Source organism: Phocoena sinus, chromosome 2 (assembly GCF_008692025.1).
Source record: "Phocoena sinus isolate mPhoSin1 chromosome 2, mPhoSin1.pri, whole genome shotgun sequence".
NCBI lineage: Eukaryota > Metazoa > Chordata > Mammalia > Artiodactyla > Phocoenidae > Phocoena > Phocoena sinus.
This window is the reverse complement of record NC_045764.1, coordinates 134,456,990-134,473,538: the sequence shown is the minus strand read 5'-3', so window position 1 is coordinate 134,473,538 and position 16,549 is coordinate 134,456,990. Positions and strand designations below refer to the sequence as shown.

The 16,549-nt window shown below is 37.4% G+C and overlaps 1 protein-coding gene across 3 annotated transcripts in view; it reads left to right on the top strand.

Moving 5' to 3' along the window:
* The first annotated feature begins 654 nt into the window (after positions 1-654).
* Positions 655-16,549, top strand: part of CCDC198 (coiled-coil domain containing 198) — a 29,447-nt gene continuing 13,552 nt past the window's right edge. For all 3 annotated transcript variants that reach the window (XM_032618118.1, XM_032618117.1, XM_032618116.1), the window contains exons 1-2: positions 655-981; positions 3,360-3,442. In XM_032618118.1, the coding sequence (XP_032474009.1) occupies positions 759-981; positions 3,360-3,442 (306 nt within the window). In that variant the 5' untranslated portion in view covers positions 655-758. The remainder of the gene's footprint in view (positions 982-3,359; positions 3,443-16,549) is intronic.

The following is a 16,549-nucleotide window of genomic DNA, read 5'->3' as shown; positions in this document are numbered from 1 at the left end:
CAATTTTTTTAAACATAGTATATAGGCTATCTTTGAATAGGCTATCTTTGAGTTTTACTTGAATTATTTATTCAAGAATTTTGTCCCCTCATCCCCAGGAAAGAAGTGCTATTGTCTCCCTGCCCTCCTGTAATGTATTCATCTCCTTCAAAGGCAATTCAAATTATTGACAGAAAAATTATTTTAGCTACTCTGCTGTTTCCTTTCCTATTTGGAAGATAAATTCTTCAATTAAGATTAAAGATTAACAAAGCCCTAGATGATTAGTTCCTGTTATTTCCAAAGGTGACTTAGCTCTTCTCAGTTGGTAATTCTTACAGATGATGTTTAAAGGTACACACAATGAAAGGGTCCAATTTAAGGCCAATGAAAGGGTCAAATTTAAGACCTCTGAACCCCTGCTCTCCATCTCTGTTAATGGCCTTCCTGGTGTTAGAGATTTGTTTAATGATCAATAGTGGTTTCTCTTCCTACCACTGAGTCTTTCAGAAAGTAGGCATAACCAAGTCAATGTTTAACTGGATTCTTTGGGTCTGAAATGGCGAAGTAGGAGTTGAAGGGCAGTCTCCATGGAAACCAGCCTCCCGGGAAGTGGCCAAAGTGTTAGTGTGTAGTGAAATAAAGCTACACAGATGTTATGAAGGAAACGACTGCTTTAGAGCTGGGTTAACTTCAGAAATCCCTTGATTAAAACAAGCTATATTAAAGGCCCCAAACCACTAACCTCATGGTTTTACACTGAGTGTCTTTAATGTGAAATGGGCCTGAGCCACTCTAAAGCTCACCCAAGGGTGACCAAGGTAGCACCTTTGCAAAACAAAGAGGAAGAGACTCCCTCAGCCGGCCCTGTGGACTTTGTATTCACTGAGAATCCAGAAGAAGAGAGTTCATATTCATTTGCAAGACTGGAGGAACGGAATAAAGCTTTGGAAGGGCGGTTGCCACCTCTAAGAGAGACCTGGTATGGAAGATATTCTGCAGGTAAATGTAAAACCCAGCGTGAGATTTGTGGATTTGGGCCGAGGAGTGCTATTGATAGATTTACCTGACTGTCTATCTCTATAATCTCTGAAAGTTTCTACATTACTGAAATATAAGAGAACATCCTTCAAAGGGTGACAATGTCTGTCAGTTGTAAGTATTCTGGGCACATTAGAATAGGTGTGTAAACTGTGTGTGTACTAAGGGCTTTTCACCATTCCACATGAGAAGGAAAAAATCATTTTGTGTCAGCTTGGTTTATAGTGCTTTGGATGTTTATACCTAGCTTTGCCAGGCAATTAAAATTCTATAGATAGAGATGTGATAATTAGGACAATCATATGTTTCAGTTAGATTCTAAATTTAAATCATTCTCTTCGGTACTGTTTCTTGCATCAGGCTTTGTTGTTTTGCAAGCAGTACTTTAGGAGTGAATCCATTGTGATGGGAATTTGGAAACCACCCCAAACTGAATTGATTTATTGCAGTACAGATGAGCGGATGGGGCACCCTCTCCCCAGCCCCTTATTCTTCATGGTCATACGCAAAACTAAGAGAATTTTTCCTATTATGATTGGAAGCTCTGAGCCAGATGTGGCTATAAATTCTCCTGGGATATTTCACAAGACATAGAATGTTTTATGACAACCATGATGATACTTAAACAGATGACACTTAAACTGACGTTCTAACTTGGGAAGAGATACATGCATATATATATATATATATATGTATATATTTTATATATATATACACACACACATATATATATATGTTGTTTTTTCCTTTCTTCACATTCTGGATTATTAACACAAATAAGTTCCCATTATTGGCCATAAAGCCATATATTCCCTTTCAGCACCTAGTAGCTCTTACCTAGAATGATTTTCATGGCTACTTTCTACAGAACTGACAACCTCTGACTGGTTCTATATGGCCTTTTTTTTTTTTTTTTTTAATGTTTTCAACTTCCTAAGCATGCAAGTAGGAATATTCCTCTTAGTTTCATTGAATAATTCCTTTTTACCCAAACCTTCCATCTAGAGTTTTAAGATTTTGGTAACTGACAGGTAAAAGCTGATTCTAACATGTTAAGAGTCCCAACTGGGAAATGTTCTTATTTTTGAAATTGCAAAATCTCATTAAAAATAAATAACAACGGATGGTAAGCATTCTGAACACTATTTTCAAGGGGCCCATATTCTAACCCCAGCTCCACCAAATACCAAATAGTATGACTTTGGGCAAGTTACTTCATCAGTTTTCTTCACCTATAAATCAGGGGTAAAAGTAACACAGCCTATGCCATTTCAGCAGTATCAAATTAAATAATGGGGTGATATTACTCAAATCATGGCATAAAAATAAGTAGTCACATTGCTGAAAAAAATTTTGCTGGAAATATTTACATTTTTAAATGCAACATGTTTTTGGTCTTGCTCAATATACTGGCATCTCTCGAAAGAAAATAAGGACATAGAGAAGTTCTTACGGTGATCATTCAAATGTCTTAAGGATAGAAACACATAATTACCCATGGATTTTTCCATTTAAAATGCAAAGTGGCATTATAGGATAGTCTACACAACAATCTAGAAATCAGAATGTTTCCAGATTGTTAAGAGGAAAGGACAAGAATGTCATTCATGTAGCATTGGTCACGGTAGTAGTCCCAAGGGCCCAGGATAATCAAACTGAAAAATGAAATCTATATGGATCTCTTGAGCTTCTCTGTTTCCTAATGAGGCTTAACTCTGTAGCCCTGGGTTATTTTATCAGGAAAGAATACTGATATGTTGTATTATAGTAGCAACTTGTGGGAATTCATTTCCCTAGATGGGGGGACTATTTAATTGGGAACATTCAATGCTAAACGTTGCATACTCCTATTACACACTCAAGCTCCATTTCTTTATCATCTCTCTGTCTAATACCTATCCACCTATTTATCTATTTTATCTGAAAAGAGAACTTATTTTCATTTCTTACAGCTATATGTTTTCGGATTTCCTATTTGAGGGAGATTTCATGAAATTAAAACAAATCAATAAGTTTCTATTTTCCAAGCTAAATTCTATGTCTGAATAACACTTGCACTCAATACGTTGTTAATTGTGCAGCTCTTCTTCTAAATATTAGTCTGGGGAGGAAATGATGAAAGCAGAAATTAAGTCCTGTATCTAGGCTAATATTTTATCATTTGCAGTTATGTAGGGCCCCTGGTTTATGTGTTTCATTTCCACATTCAACCTATCGGTTAGACATATAGAACTGAAGATACAAAATTGTGTTAACAAAGTCTAATAACTAATGACCAGTCTAATTTAATAGTAAATTGCTTTTAATAGTTTGTTTTTGTTTCTCTCCAACCCTTCAAGGACCGAGGGCCATGTATTTTGACATCCCACTGGAACAGGGAGAAACAAGTATTATTAAAAGGCATCCACCCCAAAGACTTCAAGTAAGACGCATTTAAAAGGCTTCATAAGGAATTTCTTGGATTTAATGGTAACATCCCTTTTTAACTATAATCATAGAAGAGGGATATTGACAATGACTAAGCTAATGAGAATGACAGTGTTGTTAAAGAGAATGTTGTCAACGCAAAAGCCATATTTCTTTAGGATTTCCTTTTGTAATGATTTCACTTTTAAGACCACCACCAAAAGAAAGAAGTATAGTACTAAAGACATAAACATAATGGGGCACAGAGGACCTGAATCTTGCACTTATTAGTTGGATGACTGTAGGGAAATCACTGTAATAAATAACAACAGTAACAACCACTACTACTATTCAATTACCACCTATTACAAGTCTGATATACTCCAAGCAACAATGATCTACATCATTCATTTAATCCTCATACCCCTCTACGAGAAAGGAAGTATTATCTTGGTTTCATACATGTGCTTCAGAGATTAAGTGACTTGCCCAAGGACAACAGGGGCCACATATCAACCAGGCCTCCAAAGCCTGTGCTCTTAACCATCGGCATAGATGATCTCAACAACCCTTCTATCCCTAACTCTTCATTGTTCTAAATGTTAACTGGTTGTCTAAATTGAGGACATTGGATTTCAAGGCAGCAAAGCAAGAGCTTTAAGGTAAAATACATTCACCTTAATAAATATTTAATGAATTCCCTGTAGAGAACTATAAATTTTAAGAACTCTCATCCTAGAAGGGGAAAGAGATCTGAGTGGGTCCTTAAAACTGAGCATCAGCTAAAAGGAAGGTCTGGGGCTCTCTTGTGAGCAGGATCTATCACTGACATTTGGAAAAGGGAATTGGAACTAAACCCCACCTGCTACACAACTCACCCAGGTGTCCGGACTAATCCCAGGGGTATTTGAGCTCATTTGTTGGGGATTATTTCTTTTAACGTTAGTTTTTATTTACCTGTCTTCTCCAGAAGCTCACAATCATTATTTGAAGTGATTATATCTTTTGGTCACACAGAAAAAGTATCTTTTCCCAAAATATTAGAAACCTCAAAATATTGCTTAGTTACTGGAAAAAAAGTGTAATTCTACCAAATTGATATCTAATTTTTAAATTTTTGAGCATATCTCTAGCTAAAGTGGCAATTTTAAAAACTTACGCATTCCTAAATCAAAGGTATCCTTTCAAAGGAGCTCATTTAATATATATTCCTGTGAAGACTCTAAGCCGAATAATTCAAATAGAAGATATCACTATAACTAGTGAAAAATATCTGTGTACCAACCTATAGTTCACAAAGTACTTTTTTATATCTATCAACCCTAAATAAGCTAGAGTCAGGCTTTGATTCTCTCAAGTCAATCAAACTCAAAAAGAGAAATTTGGTATTTCAGAGTCAAAGACTGCATTCCCCACATCCCAGCCAACCACCTTAAAAATGAAGAATCAAGATGACTTATTTGAGCATAAAAACAACATCTCATTCAGTGTTACATATTTAGTCACTAACACTTAATATGCATCCCTCGAAAGTTTATGAATAAAGGAATGAATGAACAGATGAATGAATGAGACCCATTATCCCTGGTAGGAAAAAAAAAAATCAAAGTGAGCTCCCTGCTATTTCAGACCTGTAACATAACTGTATTAGAAGTCAAATGGACTAGCCAAAGCAACCAATGCGATAAATTATAAGGATATAGGAGTGTTTTAAGGAACTCAAAAGCTGGGAGGCATCTAGACTTCAGGGAAGAGCTATGTCTTGGAACCTGAAAGGCAGAAGAACTCTCTCTGTGCATTTGCTTTAATCTCTTCTTGCAGGTCGACTTTCTCTAGTCCTCAAGACCACTTGGTGAAATATGGCCACCTTGAACTTGCATCTTATAATTCCAGCCAAACCGACTAGTCTGGCCCTCTTGGGTCTAATTCAAAATTCCTGGGAGAAAAGATGCTATTGGCTCAGTTTAGCTCATGATTTTAGCTCTGTTCCAATGAGCTATGACCAGAGAATATGCTCACGCAGTAGAAATGTGGGCAGGGGAGCCCTCCCCCCACCACCAAATGCCACTCCCCACCAACTGCCATTCTCCATAGATTCTAGAAGCAGGTCCCAGAGAAGAGGGAAATCACTGTGAACTTGGCAGACACTCCCAAAGATATAAACTATAATTATCTTCACAAATGAGGCTCAGCACATTTTCTACCAAAAATGGGTTTTTGAGAGAATAATAACTTCTGGGTTCCCATGACCTGCTAATTAATAGCCTAACCTCTTCCAAAGAAAATTCTAAAAGTATCTTTAATTATTAAACCAAATCTAATTGCATCCTAAATAATTTGAGTTTCATATTTGGCATACTCCACTTCCTGAACATCTACTCCTCAAGGAAACAGCAGGTCCTGAACTAAGGTTCTCCAACTCGGAGCGGCTAAGATCTGAGAAGCTCTGCCAGGGAACTCTGAATCCAATGTACTCGCCCCATGTTGAAGAGTTGACCATCACCGTCCCTTCTGGGTGGTTCACCTTCTCATCCAACCATCTCAGGTCCAGCCTAAGGTGGAGAGGGTCCCCCACTCCCACCGCACCCCACATATAGAGTTTCCTCAGGTGATCTCCTTGGATGACTCCCTCATCTCCAAAGATTTTCTTAAAGCTCACTTTCCCTGTAAGGCTTATATGACAGCCTATTGACAACTGTAGCCCTTACTCTGGCACTCCTGATCCCCTTGACCCTTCACTGTCTTTTCTCTGGGGCGCTTATTTCCATCTAACACACCAAGCAATTTGCTTATGTGTTAAGTTCATTGTGTGTTTTTCTTTTTTTTTTTTTACTACCTGCACACTCCACCTCAATGCTAGAATATAATCTTCACAGGGGCAGGGATTTTTGTCTGTCATCTTCACTAATATCCAAGTGTCTAGAACAGTTGCTGGCACATAAAGGGTGATCACTAAGTATGTGTTAATCAGTGTTGAAAGAATGAATGGAGAGAAGAGAAAGAGGAGCGTAAAGACGGCTGGTGAGGGATGAGGAGAGTGATTCCAACCTGAATGATTTCATTATACTCTTTGCGGTATCAGACAATTTGCCACAAACTTATTCTCTTTCCTTACCTATTCTAATCCTTTGCCCATTTTCTATGATCTGTGACAGTTCTTTATATATTTTAGATGTAGTCCTTTGTTAGTTATATGTGTTGCAAGTATCTTCAATCTATGGTTTGCCTTTTCATTTTGCTGTGTGTATGTGTGTGTGTGTACACAAAGACTTTAATGTTGTCAGATTTCTCAATCTTAATCTTTATGTTTTGTATCTCATATTTTGTCAAGGAAAATTTTCAATTCCCTAAGTTCATAAAGATATCCTTATTTATTTTTAAAATTTGTAATCTTTAACTTTTCACATTTAGGTCCTAATCCATCTTAAGTTCATTTGTATGCAGGTGTGAAATTGGAAGCTAATTTTACGTTTTTTCCATTTGATTATTTTATTGCCCCAGAACTCTATGGAATCATCCATTGTGACCACTGATTTGAAATGTTACTTCTGTCACGTATCCAATATCCAGATCTTAATGAGTCTGCTTCTGAGCTCTCTCTTCTGTTGCACTGGCCTACTTGTATATCCACAGGAATTCCATCCTGTCCTAATTATGTACCTTTAAGCTAAGTCTTAATATCTAGTTTGGCAAGTCCCTTCACCTTATTCTTCTTCAAAATTGTCTTTGCTATTTACAGTCCTTTGCTTTTCCATGTAAAGTTTGGATCTTCTTGTCAAGTTCCACAAAAAAACCTTGTCAGCATTCTGATTGGAATGCATTCATAGATTTGGGGGAAATTAACCAAGTTTACAATACTGAGTCTTTTAAACCATAAACATGACGTAAATCTCCATTTAGCCACATTTTCTTTTAGATCTTTCAATAATGTTTCATAATTTCTCCACAGGGGCCTTGTGTGGTATATTTTTAGGTTTGTTTCTCGATACCTGTATCAGTCAGGGTTCAACCAGAGAAACAGAACCTATAGAAGGAGACATATATTAAGAGACATTGCAAGGAATTGGTTACATGATGGTGGAGGTGGACTGGCAAGGCAAGTTTGAAATCATAGGACAGGCCATCAGGAAGGGCAGACTGGAACTGTAGGGCGTGAGGTGAAGCTGCTGTCCACAAGAAGAATTTCCTCTTCTGGAAAACCTCAGCTTTGCTCTTAAGGCCTTTCAATTGATTGAATCATGCCCACCCAGATTATCTAAAATAATCTTCGTTAAAGTCAACTGATTATTGGCTTTAATCACATCTACAAAAGAATTTCACAGCAACACCTAGGTTAGTGTTTGAATAACTGGACACTGTAGCCTAGCCAAGTTGACACATACAACTGGCCATCAAAATACCTCATTTGGTTTTTACATCCTACAATGAATGAGGTATTTTTCCTATTTAATTTTCTAAATGATTATTATTGGTGAATAAGAAAGCTAATAATTTTTGTGGGGACTTCCCTGGTGGCACTGTGGTTAAGAATCACCTGCCAATGCAGGGGACACGGGTTCGATCCCTGGTCTGGAAAGATCTCACGTGCCGCGGAGCAACTAAGCCTGTGCGCCACAACTACTGAGCCTGCGCTCTAGAGCCTGTGAGCCATAACTACTGAACCCACGTGTCACAACTACTGAAGCCCATGTGCCTAGAGCCTGTGCTTCACAACAAGAGAAGCCACCACAATGAGAAGCCTGCACACCTCAACGAAGAGTAGCCCCCACTCGCCGCAACTGGAGAAAGCCTGTGCACAGCAACAAAGACCCTACACAGCCAAAAAGAAAAAAAGAAAGAAAAAAAAAGAAAGCTAATAATTTTTGTGTATTAAATTTTGTTTTCCACAACTTGATTGAAATACCTTGGTAATTCTAATTGTCTATAGATTCTTCCTGACTTTCTATGTAGACAATATCTTCTATAAACAGAAATAATTTCTTCTCTTTCTTCCCAATTGTCCCTTGTACTGGTTTTCTTGACTTTTGCATTGACTAAAACTTCCCTTGCAATTTTGAACACAAGCAGTAATAATGGACATCCTTGCCTTATCTGTGACATTAACGGGACTGGTTCTAAAGCGAAATACATTCGCAATAGGATTTTGATAGATGCTCATCAGAGTCCCAAAAGGAAACAGATGGTACATTCGAATTAGGACAATTCAGGGAAGTTTTCTTTACAGGTAACTGTACCGAGGTTTGGATGGAGCGAACCAGAGGGGGTATTGCAATAACCACTAGCAGCAGTAAGAAGTAGCTATATCTAGGCCAAGGGACTTCTAGAACCTGAAAGGGAAGAGTGATATAGAGGGAGCTGCTCTGAGAGGAACAGTGGGACACAGCCAACCCAACATGCCTTGCAGGGAGGAGATAGAAGAAGAAATATCCTGACCTCATTCTCTTTCTCCTCTCAGATTTCCTACCAGGATTCTTTAGCGGTTGAACCCAATAGGAAGCCAGAAGGCAGGATAAACTGCTTGCTCGTTATAGGCAGAGAACAGGGTAGAGAAATGTGATAAGTGGATCTGGAGAGACAAATGGAAGATATCTGTCACAATGCTGTTTACTAAATTATGGGCATTTCTCTCATTTCTCTTATTCCTGGTAGGCTAAGAGTTTTTCCCAGGACTGAGTGTTAAATTTTATTGATGTTTTTCCTCCATCTAGTAAATAATCTATTAAAATGATCTTATGGATTTTCTTTTTAACCGGTTGACCTAATATATCACACTAATAGATTTTATGATGTGAACCATGCTTGCATTCCTGATATAAATCCTACTGGGTCATGAGATACATATATAAATACACTGCTGAATTTTATATGCTTAGGATTTTTGTACCTACTGATATTTTCATAAGTGGAGTTGTTCTATAATTTCCCTATGCTGTCTTTTTCCAGGTTTTTTCTCGAGGTCATACTAGTTTTATAAGAGGAGTTGATTACCTTTCCATCTTTTCTGTCCTCTAAAACATTTGATTTAACATAGTTCTTATCTGTTCCTTAAAAATCTAATAAAACAGGCCTGTGAAACCATCTTTGACCACCTGGAATTTTGGGGAAAGAGAAATTTTCCTGCTTACTTAATGAGTAAAAGAATGGTTCTTAGTTGATTTCGATACCTTATAGGTATCTTATTTCTTCCTGATGCAATTATGTTAACTTATATTTCCCAGAAAATTATCCATTTATCTAAGCTTTTAAGCTGGTTGTTATAAGTCTTAACTTCTTATTCAACTTTTTGATAATGCCTGTAAAACAAATCTTCCGGCTTACGTTTTGATGCAGCTCTTGGACTGGGGAAAGAGGTGAGAACAACTCAGCCCCCGAGTTAAAACTCAGGCCCCTGTGAGCCTGCCTCTACTTTCCCTTCTTATATGGAGCATTTTTGAGGTCTCCTTTAGCCTACAGTAATAACTCACAGCCATCAGGAGCCCTAAATGCCTTATGAATCAGCTTCCCCCAAGTTTTCTGTTCCATTTTCTGATCCAGAGAGATATTTTTCTTGTATTAAAGGCTGACCACATCTTATTTGGTTTATGTTTTATTTTTCATTGCTGGTTATTTGAATCAAAGAATGTTATTGAAATGTGAACTCACTGCAATGCCTTGGCCTTATAATTTCTTGCTCCAAACTGTCTTGGACACCTTTACCTTCTTCCCAGAAACTTAAAAGATACATTCTTAAGTCATGATACCAAACAAACTTTACAGTTCTTCGAATTGCTCCTACCCACCTTTCTCTTCCTGTTAGTAAACAGAAGCAACGATCTCAGGTTAGTGGTTGTCACCAGGCTCTGTGCCTTATGCTTGATTTAATCTCCTTTCCTGAATCTCCTAGCTGACACTCCAACTGATCATCCTGACCATTTGTTTTCTTTGAGAAGCCAAATAATCCATAAATCTTTAGACAAATAATCATTTTTTATACCATGAAATAAAAACAGGCATCATTCTACCAATTCTCCAGTAATTCCTGCCATTGTATTCTCTCCGAAGATGATGAAGTGAGGCATCTTGCTTCCCAGGCAGGGAAAAGAAACATTGATATGAACCCAGAATTCTGAGGCAATTTCATTTGACTGGTTTGTTTGGAGATGCCAGTTTTCCAACACTTCTCTGCAGTGCTTCTCAGGGCAAGTGCAGGCGATTTAACCAGGGGATCCTATTTGCAATGTTAGCTACTGCCATCTAGTGCCGTTTGTGGAGGAATGGCATTCTTTAGGTTCTTAACAAAGGCCAGAAAGTCAGTCATTGCCTGGAGAGAGTACTTAAAGATACTTACTACTTAACCGTTATCAGAATTGAAAATGAGGCTGAAAATAGATTCATATATATTCATACTTTCAAAGAAAAAGCTGGCTCTAGAACTTATGGATAGACTATTTTAAATAGCTGAAAATATTTAAATAGCAGACTTCTTCAGACTCAATTTTTCAATAATGCTCCACAAACAAATCCTCCCTGGTCTATTTTGATGTAGCTCCTTTACTGAGTGGAGGGAGTCTGGAGGCCAGTGGACACCACCCTAGGAAATCTTCAGAATCCTCTGGAGAGTTTTGAAAAATACATATTGCAAAGAAACAACTGATAAGCTCGACTTCATTAAAATTAAGAACTTCTGTTCTGTGATAGACAATGTCAAGAGAACACGAAGAGAAGAAGACATACAGATGGCAAGTAATCATATGAAAAGATATTCAACATCATATGTCATTAGGGAATTGCAATTAAAACAACAATGAAATACTACTACACACCTATTAGAATGGCCAAAGTCCAGAGCACTGACAACACCAAATGCTGACAAGGATGTGGAACATCAGAAACTCTCATACATTGCTGGTAGGAACGTAAAGTAGTACAGGCACTTTAGAAGACAGTTTGGCAGTTTCTTACAAAACTACACATATTCTTACCAGACAATCTAGCAATCACTTTTCTTGGTTATCTACCCAAATGAACTGAAAACTTATATCCACACAAAAATCTACACACGAATGTTTATAGAAGCTTTATTCATAATGCCAAAACTTGGAAGCAAACAATATGTCCTTTAGTAGGTGAATGGATAAATAAACTGTGGCATATCCAGACAATGGAATATTACTCAGCAATAAAAAGAATTGAGCTATCAAGCCATGAAAACACATGGAGGAAACACAAATGCATATTGCTAAGTGAAAGAAACCAATCTGAAAAGACTACATAGTATATGATTCCAAGTTGATGACATTCTGGAAAACGTAAAACTGTGTAGACAGTAAAAATATTAGTGGTTGCCAGGGGTTTGTGGGGAGAGAAAAATGAGTAGGCAGAGCACAGAGGGTTTGGGGGACTGTGAAACTGTCTATATGATGCTACTGGTGGATATATGTCATTATACATTTGTCCAAACCCAGAGAATGTATAACATCAAGAGTAAGCCTTAATGTAAACTATGGACTTTGAGCAATAATGATGCGTCAATGTAGGCTCAATGATTGTAACAAATGTAGTGCTCTAGTGAGGGATGTTGATAGTAGGGAGGTTGTGTGCGTACGGAGATGGGGGTATGAGAACTCTGTACTTTCTGCTCAATTCTGCAATGAACCTAAATCTCTCTAAAAAATAAATTGTATTAATCAAATATATACATGTAAATATTTATAATACATATAAATATATATAATACATATAAATACATACATGTGTATATATTTTTTAAACATCTTTATTGGAGTATAATTGCTCTACAATGGTGCGTTAGTTTCTGCTTTATAACAAAGTGAATCACTTATACATATACATATGTCCCCACATCTCTTCCCTCTTGCATCTCCCTCCTTCCCACTCTCCCTATCCCACCCCTCTAGGTGGTCACAAAGCACCGAGCTAATCTCCCTGTGCTATGTGGCTGCTTCCTACTAGCTATCTATTTTACGTTTGGTAGTGTATATATGTCCATGCCACTCTCTCACTTTGTCCCAGCTTACTCTTCCCCCTCCCTGTATCCTCCAGTTCATTCTCTAGTAGGTCTGTGTCTTTATTCCCGTCTTGCCCCTAGGTACTTCTGACCATATTCTTTTTTTTTTTTTAGATTCCATATACATGTGTTAGCATACAGTATTTGTTTTTCTCTTTCTGACTTACTTCACTCTGTATGACAGTCTCTAGGTCCATCCAACTCACTACAAATAAACCAGTTTCGTTACTTTTTATGGCTGAGTAATATTCCATTGTATATATGTGCCACATCTTCTTTATCCATTCATCTGTTGATAGACACTGAGGTTGCTTCCATGTCCTGGCTATTGTAAACAGAGCTGCAATGAACATTTTGGTACATGACTCTTTTTGAATTATGGTTTTCTCAGGGTATATGCCCAGTAGTGGGATTGCTGGGTCATATGGTAGTTCTATTTTTAGTTTTTTAAGGAACCTCCATACTGTTCTCCATAGTGGCTATACCAATTAACATTCCCACCAACAGCGCAAGAGGGTTCCCCTTTCTTCACACCCTCTCCAACATTTATTGTTTGTAGAATTTTTTGATGCTGGCCATTCTGACTGGTGTGAGATGATACCTCATTGTAGCTTTGATTTACATTTCTCTAATGATTAGTCATGTTGAGCAACCTTTCCTGCGTTTGTTGGCAATCTGTATATTTTCTTTAGAGGAATGTCTGTTTAGGTCTTCCGCCCATTTTTGGAAAGGGTTGCTTGTGTTTTTGATATTGAGCTCCATGAGCTGCTTGTATATTTTGGAGATTAATCCTTTGTCAGCTGCTTCATTTGCAAATATTTTCTCCCATTCTGAGGGTTGCCTTTTTGTCTTGTTTACGGTTTCCTTTGCTGGGCAAAAGCTTTTAAGTTTCATTAGGTCCCATTTGTTTATTTTTGTTTTTATTTCCATTTCCCTAGGAGGTGGGTCAAAAAGGATCTTGCTGTGATTTATGTCATAGGGTGCTCTATCTATGTTTTCCTCTGAGAGTTTTATAGTATCTGGCCTTACATTTAGGTCTTAAATCCATTTTGAGTTTATTTTTATGTATGGTGTTAGGGAATGTTCTAATTTCATTCTTTTACATGTAGCTGTCCAGTTTTCCCTGCACCACTTATTGAAGAGGCTGTCTTTTGCCCATTGTATATCCTTGCCTCCTTTATGAAAGGTAAGGTGACCATATGTGCGTGGGTTTATCCCTGGGCTTTCTATCCTCTTCCATTGATCTATATTTCTGCTTTTGTGCCAGTACCATACTGTCTTGATTACTGTAGCTTTGTAGTATAGTCTGAAGTCAGGGAGCTGGATTCCTCCAGCTCTGTTTATCTTTCTCAATATCGCTTTGGCTATTCAGGGTCTTTTGTGTTTCCATACAAATTTAAAAATTTTTTGTTCTAGTTCTGTGAAAAATGCCAGTGGTAGTTTGATAGGGATTGCATTGAATCTGTAGATTGCTTTGGGTAGTGGAATCATTTTCACAATGTTGATTCTTCCAATCCAAGAACATGGTATATCTCTCCATTTGTTTAATATCATCTTTAATTTCTTTCATCAGTGTCTTATAGTTTTCTGCATATAGGTCTTTTGTCTCCTTAGGTAGCTTTATTCCTAGGTATTTTATTCTATTTGTTGCAATGGTAAATGGGAGTGTTTCCTTAATTTCTCTTTCAGATATTTTATCGTTAGTGTATAGGAATGCCAGAGATTTCTGTGCATTAATTTTGTATCCTGCAACTTTACCAAATTCATTGATTAGCTCTAGTAGTTTTCTGGTAACATCTGTAGGATTCTCTATGTATAGTATCATGTCATCTGCAAACAGTGACAGTCTTACTTATTCTTTTCTGATTTGGATTCCTTTATTTCTTTTTCTTCTCTGATTGCTGTGGCTAAAACTTCCAAAACTGTGTTGAATAATAGTGGTGAGAGTGGGCAACCTTGTCTTGTTCCTGATCTTAGTGGAAATGGTTTCCGTTTTTCACCATTGAGGACGATGTTGGCTGTGGGTTTGTCATATATGGCCTTTATAATGTTGAGGTAGGTTCACTCTATGCCTACTTTCTGGAGGGTTTTTACCATAAATGGGTGTTGAATTTTGTCTAAAGCTTTTTCTGCATCTATTGAGACGATCATAGGGTTTTTCTCCTTCAATTTGTTAATCTGGTGTATCACATTGATTAATTTCTGTATATTGAAGAATACTTGCATTTCTGGGATAAACCCCACTTGATCGTGGTGTATGATCCTTTTAATGTGCTGTTGGATTCTGTTTCCTAGTATTTTGTTGGGGATTTTTGCATCTATGTTCATCAGTGATATTGGCCTGTAGTTTTCTTTTTCTTGTGACACATTTGTTTGATTTTGGTATCAGGGTGATGGTGGCCTCGTAGAATGAGTTTGGGAGTGTTCCTCCCTCTGCTATATTTTGGAAGAGTTTGAGAGGATAGGTGTTAGCTCTTCTCTAAATGTTTGATAAAATTCGCCTGTGAAGCCATCTTGTCCTGGACTTTTGTTTGTTGGAAGATTTTTAATCACAGTTTCAATTTCAGTGCTTGTGATTGGTGTGTTTATATTTTCTATTTCTTCCTGGTTCAGTCTCGGAATGTGGTGCCTTTCTAAGAATTTGTCCATTTCTTCCAGGTAGTCCATTTTATTTGCATAGAGTTGCTTGTAGTAATCTCTCATGATCCTTTGTATTTCTGCAGTGTCAGTTGTTACTTCTTTCTCATTTCTAATTCTGTTGAGTTGAGTCTTCTCCCTTTTTTCCCTTATGAGTCTTGCTAATGGTTTATCAATTTTGTTTATCTTCTCAAAGAACCAGCTTTTAGTTTTATTGATCTTTGCTATTGTTTCCTTCATTTCTTTTTCATTTATTTCTGATCTGATCTATATGATTTCTTTCCTTCTGCTAATTTTGGGGTTGTTTTTCCTTCTCTAATTGCTTTAAGTGTAAGGTTAGGTTGTTTATTTGAGACTATTCTTGTTTCTAGAGGTAGGACTGTATTGCTATAAACTTCCCTTGTAGAACTGCTTTTGCTGAATCTCATAGGTTTTGAGTTGTCATGTTTTCATTGTCATTTGTTTCTAGGTATTTTTTGACTTCCTCTTTGACTTCTTCAGTGATCTCTTGGTTATTTAGTAGCATATTTTTAGCCTCCATGTGTTTGTATTTTTTACAGTTTTTTTTTTAATTACGTAAGTTATTTATTTCTGGCTGTGTTGGGTCTTCATTGCTGCACGTGGGCTTTTCTCTAGTTGCAGTGGGTGGGCACTACTGTTTGTTGTGGTGCATGGGCTTCTCATTGTGATGGCTTCTCTTGTTGTGGAGCATGGGTTCTAGGTGTGTGGGCTTCAGTAGTTGTGGCTCGCAGGCTCTAGAGCACAGGCTCAGTAGTTGTGGTGCACAGGCTTAGTTGTGCCACAGCATGTGGGGTTTTCCCCGATCAGTGCTTGAACCCGTGTCCCCTTCATTGGCAGGCAGATTCTTAACCACTGTGCCACCAGGGAAGCCCGTTTTTTACAGTTTTTTTCCTATAATTGATATCTAGTCTCATGGCGTTGTGGCTGGAAAAGATCCTTGATACGATGTCAATTTTCTTAACTTTACCAAGGTTTGATTTGTGACCCAAGATATGATCGATCCTGGAGAATGTTCCATGAGCACTTGAGAAGAAAGTGTATTCTGTTGTTTTTGGATGGAATGTCCTATAAATATCAATTAAGCCCATCTTGTTTAATGTATCATTTAAAGCTTGTGTTTCCTTATTTATTTTCATTTTGGATGATCTGTCCATTGGTGAAAGTGGGGTGTTAAAAATCCCCTACTATGATTGTGTTACTGTTGATTTCCCCTTTTATGGCTGTTAGCATTTGCCTTATGTATTGAGGTGCTATGTTGGGTACATAAATATTCACAATTGATTTATCTTCTTCTTGGATTGATCCCTTGATCATTATGTAGTGTCCTTGGCTCTTGTAATAGTCTTTATTTTAAAGTCTATTTTGTCTGATATGAGAATTGCTACTCCATCTTTCTTTAGATTTCCATTTGCATGGAATATCTTATTCCACCCTTCACTTTCAGTCTGTATGTGTCCC